General features: G+C 19.3%; 1 protein-coding gene across 1 annotated transcript; it reads right to left on the bottom strand.

Moving 5' to 3' along the window:
* Window positions 1–194: 194 nt before the first annotated feature.
* PRSY57_0504200 (putative membrane protein) lies at window positions 195–8,573 on the bottom strand (the record flags this gene model as incomplete). Its single annotated transcript, XM_020114538.1, has 1 exon — window positions 195–8,573. A coding segment is annotated over one exon (8,379 nt), but the record flags the coding sequence as incomplete, so codon positions are not given.
* Window positions 8,574–10,447: the final 1,874 nt, after the last annotated feature.

Consider the following 10,447-nt stretch of genomic DNA (forward strand, 5'->3'; position numbering starts at 1 on the left):
AAAAAAAAAAAAAAAAAAAAAAAAAAAAAAAAAAAAAACATATATATATATAAATCAAAATGAGTATCATTTTATGTTCTTTAAAAAAAATATAAAATGTACAAAATGTACAAAATGTACGAAATGCACAAAATGTACAAAATGTACAAACATTTGTGCACATATATATATATATATTTATTTTTTCCTCTTACATCTTGAATCGTTTCGTAAGAAAGAAATGAATGGTAGTTAAAAAAAGATATAATATATAAGACACACACACATAAATATCTTATTAAACCTAGAGGTACAGAAACAAGCATTTTAATAACATTTTTCATAATTATGCTTTTATAAGACAATAAGAAATAAATATTTTTCTTTAACATTTTTACACTTTCTTCATTTTGTTCCTTATGATATATTTTATTCTCATATTTTAAAAAATAATTTAGAGTATTAATAATTAAATATAATAATCGTAAACACAAAATAAAGTTCATAGAAATAATTTTCCTTATTATTAATTTTTTATATTCACAATATGATGGTAAGATTTGATCATATGTCATATTTTGAATTATGGATTCATTTTTTTCATTTTCTAAATTTTCTTCATATAATAATCCATTTTTTTTATTTTCTTGAATATTTTTGTGTTCTCTTTTTCCTTTTATTTTTCTATTTTTTTTTTTGTAGTCACGTGTAAATATATCCCTTACCATATCATTGTTATATCTTAAAACTTGTGTAATATACTTTCTATTATTTCTCAAATATTCTTTCTTATTAATAAAAAAATTAGCAACTTTATTAATTCCTTTTAATATACATATTTCTAAGATCGAATAGTAATTCTTATCTACAATATCTTGGATGGACATATTTGATAACAGTATTAATTTCAAGTTAATTAAAGTAAGGTATTTACAATTAAATTTATTTTTTTCTTGTTTTCTTTTAAATTTTACATTATATAATATAGACGAATTATCTTTTATTTTGTTTACACCATGTATGAAATTTATTTTATTATTTTTATAGCTATCTACATTCTGTTGGTTGTTTGAAATAACAAGTTCTTTTTTTCTTATTATTATATTATATTTATCGTCATATTTGTCATCATGTTTGTCATCATATTTGTCATCATATTTGTCATCACATTTAGCATCACATTTAGCTTCATTATCCTTGTCCTTTTTATTATAACCACCACACACATTATCTACATTTTTCTCAACAAATTCAACGACCTCCTTTTTATTTCGAATTAAATCATACGATAAAGAACTCTCAAAGGAAATATTAAATTTATTAATTAAGAAAAAATACCGAGTTATTGTTATAAATTTATTTGTTATGTCGATAAAGTATAAATAATTGTACATATGATAAAGAAAAAGAATTAAAAAGTTTTTGTAAGTATTCATAAAATCATCGTGTTGTCGAAAATATATACTATTAAAATTATTATTATAAAATAATGTATTGGTATCTATATTATGTACGTTTGGAAATAAGGTATTGTATATATGTGATATATAGGTATAATAAAATATAATTAATACATGCTTATCTTGTTTGTTAGTCATATTTCTGTATATACTTTCGATATTTTCTTCGTCATATATATCATTTGATATATCATATTGTCTACTTTTTTTTTTTTTTTTTAACTTTTCCTCCTGTTTGTTCATATGATATAAACTTAAATCATAAAATAAAGAAAACATCTGAAATATGGAAATAAAAAAATGACACATAAAATAAAAATCGCTCGTCTCTTCATAGGAAGACCTAGAACACTTGTCTTTATGTACATCAAATAATGATTGTATATTTATTAATTTAATTATAACAGAATTATATATATTAATATTTATTTTTTTTAAATATTTCCAACTAAAATTTATTTTCTTATTACAATCTTCAGTTTTTTCATCAATGATTTTATTTGTATATATATTATCTAATATATGAACATTTATATTAGAACAATTTCTTTTATAATCAATCTTATCACTGTAATAATCATGTGTTAGATATAAATCATATTTTGTTTTATCGTGAATGATTTCTTTCTTACAATATAAATTATCGAAAAGGAAAAAAAGAGCTTGCACATGTATATTCATAATATCATAATCACAGCTGTTCATAATTTTTCTTTGAATTTTTTCATCCTCATAAAATGTAAAATTAAATGTGTTACTAATAAATTTTAAAAATGAATCTATTGATAAAAAGATATTTATTTTTTTTTTTTTTAAATTATTATTTACAAGTGCTTGATATATATTTGTAAAATGATCAATGACAATCTTAAATATTATACTATCCTTTAATCTTAATGTACAATATTTTATTATATTCATATGAATATATACATAATTAAGTTGTTCCATTTTATATAATTTATTATATATTATTATAGACAGGACTTGTAAAGCACAATGATATATATTTTCGTATAGATCTAAATCAACAAATTGTAGAGCATTTCTTATATCATCATAATTTATTTTATGAATAATATCATCCTTTTCTATACAATAAAGCATCCTCCTATTTTTCTCATTCAAAAAATTTATAAAAGAATCATAACTTTTTAACACATCATTATTCATAATAATATTATTATTTATTTCTTTTTTTTTTTTTTTAAAGAAGAAAGATTTTTTAAAAATAAATGTACGTTCACGTTTGGTATAATCATCATAGGAGTCACAATCACTATAATAAAAATCATCATCATTATTATTATTATTATTATTATCATTATTATTATTATCATTATTATTATCATCATTATTATTATCATCATTATAATCATCATCATTACCATCATCATCATTACCATCATCATTACCATCATCATTATCATCATCATTACCATCATCATTATCATCATCATCATTACCATCATCATTATCATCATCATTACCATCATCATTATCATCATCATTACCATCATCATTACCATGAGTAACATACACATCGCCACATTCGTCCTCCTCAACACCCTCGTTACTCCGTTCAACTCCTGTCTTTTCTTTTTGTTCCTTTACCTGTTCTTTCAACATTGAAGAACCCTTTATTCTCTTAAAACTTGTGGTCACATTATACATATATAACATATATATGTACATACACAAATGTAACAAGTCATATATATGTCGTTCACTTATATTATTATCTATACCTAACATTGAAGGAATAAAAAATATTAGTAAAACGTTCAAGGATTTATATAAATATATAGGATGGTTCCCATACTTTTTGTTCATCACAATATTATTATGAAGATAAAAATGATTATCTTCCAAATTATACATATTTTTAAATGTATCACAATATATATCACCCTTAACATGATCCAAATTTATTACACATTCATCTACTTTATATAAACAATGATCAATTAAATTTTCCAAAAATATTTTCCTATTTTTTATTTTATCAAAATATATAAAGAGATAATTCATATTTCCTTTCCATTTATAATATATATATTTACAAAATGAAAATAATAATTTTTCCTGTCTATTATTTTTTGTAATATTACATTCATTCTTTATCTTATTATAAACAATATTTATACTTAATATTATCTTTAACATATATAACAACTCTTTTCTATTAATTATCAAATTAAAATTCGTAAATTTTTTCTTTTTAAAGCTCAAAACATCATATTTAAATAAATTATTATTTATCGTATTCAAACTTTCATCCTTATCATTATTTCCATCTTTTTCTGAAATGTACTTATCCTCTGATATGATTTCTCCAATATCATCAAAATCAATGATCTCTAAATCATTTATATGATTTATATGTATAAATTCTTTTATCTTGTTCAAATATTGTCTGTAATAAAATATATTCTCTTTATTATCATCAATTATTTTCATATAATCCCTTTCAACCATTACATTGTCCCTTTTATTTTTTCTCATTTTATTTTTCTCTACCTCCATTTCTTTTAAACATAAAAATTTGTTAAGCACACTTTCTTCATACATATATTTTATACACAAGTCCATAATCTCCATAATATTTATAGAAATAAATATTCCATATAACATTTCTCTTTTATTCTTACATGCACTTTCATTTTGAATATTCTCAAGAGATAATATTGTCTTATCTTTATTATAATCTTCTAAAAATAATATATTTGTAACATTAACATATCTATAATATATATGTAAATACGTTAAACTTAAAAGAAAATTAAAATGATAATTAACAATCTCATCATTATTCATATTTGAATTAACTATAATTTTAATAATGTTATTGTCTTCCTCTTGTACATTTTTTACATTTCCAGAAACACAAATATTATTATCCTTTATTTCTTCAAAATCGTTTTTTTTGATATCCTTTTCGTAATCCTCTTCTTTTCTACATCCTTCATCTTCCACATTTTTACTTTTTTCAAATAACAAATTAGGAAACTTTAAACTATATCCTACCTTTAAAATGTTCTTATCTAAACAGTAATTATAATTCTGTTTGTCGTATATGTATTCAAATAAATCACTGTATGTCTCTTTATCCTTTTCTATCATATATATATTACTTAAACATTTATTTTTATCATCACAATATATGTTATCATTATATATGTTATCATTATATATATTATCACCATATATATTATCACTATATATATTATCACCACATATATTGTCACCATATATATTATCACCACATATATTGTCACCACATATATTGTCACCACATATATTATCACCACATATATCATCACCACATATATTATCACCACATATCTTATCACCACATATATTATCACCACATATATTATCACCACATATATTATCACCACATATCTTATCACCACTTCTTATACATACATAATCCTCCTTAAACCTTTGCACATCCTTATAAAAATAATTTAATATAAAAGATGATATATTCGTAATAACAAATATAATATATGTTATATTATCCATTGGACACAATTTTTTTAACAAATTAATATAACTATCCATATGTTCCTCCTTACATATATATATCTTTAATATGAATAAAGACATATTTATCAACATAGTATTTAAATAATTTTTAATGTGCATATATTTATATTTTATTATTTTGTTTATTAAACTAAGAAAAAATAATAATGTATTTTTATTAAATTCACAATTTTGATTTAGTACATTTTCTTCATTATTTTTTCTTATATCTTCTATAAAATTAAAAGAGTTTTGTAAAATATGTTCTCTCCATATATCTGTATAATTAAAAGAATTGTTATCTGGTTTAAGATTATATAATTTATTACAACATTTGTAATAAAGATATACCTCTTTTTTTTTATACTCAGATATTTGGATTAAGTCGTTATTAAAACCCACAATAGAAAAAAACGAAATAATTGTATTAATTAAATATATAGATAAATTATCATCATCAAAATTTAGTTCCTTTTGTAAAACATTATCATTATTATGAATACATATAAAATTTATAAGAATATTAAAAAGTTCTAGTCCACATTCATGATATTTATTAACAAAAAGATCCCCACCTATTCTTATTATTTCTCTTACTATATATATTTCGTTTAAAAAATATATATTATATTTTATGACTTTATATGTTTCAACACAATTTTCTAAAACATTGTTTACAAAATTTATATAGCTTGTTAAAATATTAAATAATTTTTTTATTCTTATATTATATTTTGTTTCTTCTTCTTCTTTTTCATTACGAGTAAAGAATTTTTTATCCTCATTACTGTATAAATTGTTATTATTATAATTGTTACTGTTATTATTATTATTATTATTATTATTATTTATTTTTTTTTTTTTATTGTTATCATTTATTTTCTTCATGTATTTTTTCATAACTTCATTTTGGCTAGTTAAAAAACATATTAAATAATAACACTCTTTTAATATTGGTTTTACTATTGTATAAAGTATATACAGAAATATATAAGTATTTTCTTTTGATATACATATTAATATTTTTTGTAAAACAGGGAATTTATCTAATTTTATTTTATTTTTCTTTTTTTCTTTCTGTTTCTTTTCTTTTATTTTATCAATTTCATTTTTCTCTTTTATTATAGTAAAAATGTTTTTATCACTTTCATCACTTCCATACATATTATTTTTATTATGTTCATTAGTATTTATAAAATAATTATCATTATTGTCATCATCTGAAGAATTATGAGACGAGTAGTCATATGAATTAATAATTCTATAAGTGTCCTCCTTCATATCTACAACCATTTTGGATTCATCACTTGTATGTATTTTATTATTATCATCATTTATATATATTTTATTATTATCATAATTTACATCTATTTCATTATTATCACCATTTGTATTTATTTTATTATTATCATAATTTACATCTATTTCATTATTATCACCATTTGTATTTATTTTATTATTATCACCATTTTTATGTATTTCCCTATTTCCTTTTAAAATTTCAACAATCTCATTTATATTATACGTCCTATTTTCATACGTACTCTTATGTAATATTACATATTTTTGAATTTTTTTAAACATACTAGATAAATACATATTAAATATATTATATTTAGTCGATATAGGTTCTTTATTTAATATATTAATAAATACTAAAAGTATATCAATAAAATAGCTAACCATTTTATCGGTTGAATTATTTTCTACACATTCTAAATCTATCAAACCTACAACGGTTGTTATAAATTTAGAGGCACACTCACAGCCATAATATGGTACACATACTTCTAAAGCTCTCAAGATACTTTTTAAATTTTTCTCACTTATTTCATCATTCTCAGAATTATAAAATTGATCTAATATATTCATTATAACATATGACCCTAATCTCTTATTTGATAAAAGGCATCTAAAAAAAGACTCTTCTAAATTTTCTTCTGTAATACTATCATACCTACCATCATTATTAATAAATTCTATAGGGAAATAATAAAATGATATATCGATAAGGGATTTTAAATAATTAGTTTCTTTGTCATATGTAAATAAGGACTCATTATTTATATATTTTTTTTTCCTCTTTTCATCTTTTATATTTATATCCTTTTCATCATAATTATTATCATAATTATTATCATAATTATTATCATAATTATTATTATTATTATTATCATAATTATTATCATAATTATTATTATTATTACTTTTAAGTACATCCCCATCATCATCATTATTTTTAACCACTTTTATAATTTCATCATCTCTTTGTTCATATAAATGGTATTCGTTTATACTTATAAAATCTTCACTTGTCTCTAAAGGAGATATATAACCATTACACAAAAGATAAATTATATCGAATAAAACTAAGATATTTCGAGGATCTGATTCGTTTTCTAATTGTACTTGAATCTTGTTAATAAAATTAGGAACCGTAATGATTTCATTGCGAAATTTTTCTAAGGATATTAAAATTATTTTATAATAATTTAATCGTATTCCTTGTAAATAACTTGGAGCATGAATATGTTTAAATAATTTTTTCAAAATATTATATACAATACATAATGGTTCTCCTTCATCTTGTTCTTTATTTTTTCTTCTTACCTGTATGTTATTTTCTTCATCTGAAGAATTATAATCTGAAGGTTCAGCATAAATATTATCATCATAATCACTTTCATATTCATCAAATGAACTTAAACATTTATCATCTTCATAATTACCATCCGAACCACAACAATTTTCATTATCTCCACATTTTTCATATAAAATATCTTTTTCCATAAGGGCATCAATTTTGTCATTCTCTTCTTCGTCATTAAAACAATTCATTGTTCTCAAACCACCAACATAATGATTATTATTATTATTATCATCATTATTATTATTATCTCCTATTGTTACAACATTATTATGTATATATAAATCATTTTCATTTTTATTTTTAGTTCTTTTTTCCTTATTTTTATAAATGAACAAATTTTTATACAACTCTGTTATTTCATTATCATAATAAATTCTTTTCAAAACATGTTCATATTTTTCAAACATCAAAAAGAAAAAATTTACTACCCCATTAATACAATGCCAATCTTCTATTTTCTTAATAAAAAAATAAATGATTGTTTCAAAATAATCAAGTGGCATATCACAGATGTCTATTCTCTCCAATAGTTGTGTAACCAAATTTATGGATGAACCTCTCTTCATATTTTCACTACAAAAATAGTACTTTTTCAAAATTCTAATTATTTTTATTAAATTATTGTTAGGCCACTTCTTTATTTTATATGGACACATATCAAATATATCCTTTGAAAGAACATGATTTGAAGATCTAACATTATTTCCATATGTACTATGTGACTTTTTTTCATATCCTTTATATGTCTCTTCTTTATGTCCTTTTTCATTCTCTTCATAATCTTCATTTTCTATCAGAAATAATAATTTTTCCAATATATTATCTCTTATTTTATTTTCTTCCTTATCTTTATTCTTTTCATAAATTAATTCAATCTTTTTCTCTTTCCCATAAGTAAACATGACTTTTTCAGGACATATATATTCCTCTATTAGTTCTTCTAAACTAGCCATTTTTCTTTTTTTTTTAAGTTCAAGATCAATATATATATATATATGATTATTACTTTTATGAATGTTTTAAAAATTACTAAAACAATTCCTTAAAAATTTTCTTCAATAATAAGTGTACATATGCATACATTATAATAACATAAATATAAATAAATAAATATATAATCATATATACATATATATATATATATATATATATATTTATGCATAGCCACATTACACATAATCCTTATTAATTCCATAACCTTATCATTTCCATTCCCATTCCCATTTTACAAAAATTAATAAAAAAAAAAATTTATAAAAAAAAGGATAAGGTTATAAAACAAAAAATGTATCAAGGATACACTTAAATAAAATTTTAAGATATCATATGATAATATATTTAAAAGTATAAAAACACAAATTACAAAAAATATAAATATATAAATAATAAGAATAGTTTATAAAACATAAAATTTATGTAAATACAAAATTATTCTATATTTATAAAATGTTCATACGTTTGATATCTTTCAAATATTTGGAATATTATTCATTCCTTTATTTTATTGTACCTTGAAGGAAAAAAAAAAAAAAAAAATTTTTTACAGTATCAGAAATTTAAAAATATTATGTATTCAAACATAATCTTCATAAACTTAACTATATAATTTGAATTGAATTTTATAAAGTCTTATATATTAACATGTTCTACATTCTCTGTATATCATATGTTTACAATGATGTTTTTATTTTTGTTATATAAATAAATAAATAAATAAATATATTATATATATGTAAATATATATATAATATAATAAATATAATCAACTATATATTTCAAGAATTATCGTTATATGATAAAAATATGTTATATATATATTATATATATATATATATATATTATTTACTTTGACAAAAAAAAAATAATGTAATTCAAATATTATACATATATATTATGTAAAAAATTATTATTATATATTCATTTTAATATATTTTTTTTTCCCATCTCACCTTCGAAATTTTTCAGAATAATAATTCTCACGTATTATGTAATTGCCATTATAAATAAATATTATATATATTATATTATATTATATTATATATATATATATAGGTATATATAACATATATTAGAATATAGAAGGGGAAAAAATAAACCTAGGTCATATATAAACATTTTTTATATTAATATATTATTCTTTTTTATATATTGAAATATGAACATTTTTTATTTTTATAGTAGCAATTTTTTTACTTTATAGCATAAAATTATTCTAATGTTATATTGAATTCTTTTTATATTTTTACCTTTATGAACAATAACTAATACAATAAGTATTTTTTTATCCCTTCCATAAAAAATATAATATATATATTTTATAAATATATAATATTTTATATTTATATATATAATAGATATATATTTAAATAAAATATATATATTTATACACATAATCTTAAATATTTATAAACTGATTTATTTTTCAACGTTCGAATGTTATAAAAAATAAATTTAAACAATCCCTTATTTATAAAAAAAAAAAAAAAATTTATTCATTTGGGAACATATATAGAATGAAAATTTTTATTTCATTATATTTTTTTGTAATATTTATATATAAATAGTATAAAAATATAATAACATGGTATAATATTTTATATATTGCTATATATAATATTATATAAACATGTATGACAAAATTTTGTAGTATATTATATTTAGAAAAATTAAATATAAATATAAAAAAAAAGGTCATGAATATATATATTATATATATATATATATATAAAAATATATATAAATATGACAAGAATACATATATAAATATATATATAACATATATTCTTTAGATATATATAATTTAAGAACATATATATACATATATATA

Source organism: Plasmodium reichenowi, chromosome 5 (assembly GCF_001601855.1).
Source record: "Plasmodium reichenowi strain SY57 chromosome 5, whole genome shotgun sequence".
NCBI lineage: Eukaryota > Apicomplexa > Aconoidasida > Haemosporida > Plasmodiidae > Plasmodium > Plasmodium reichenowi.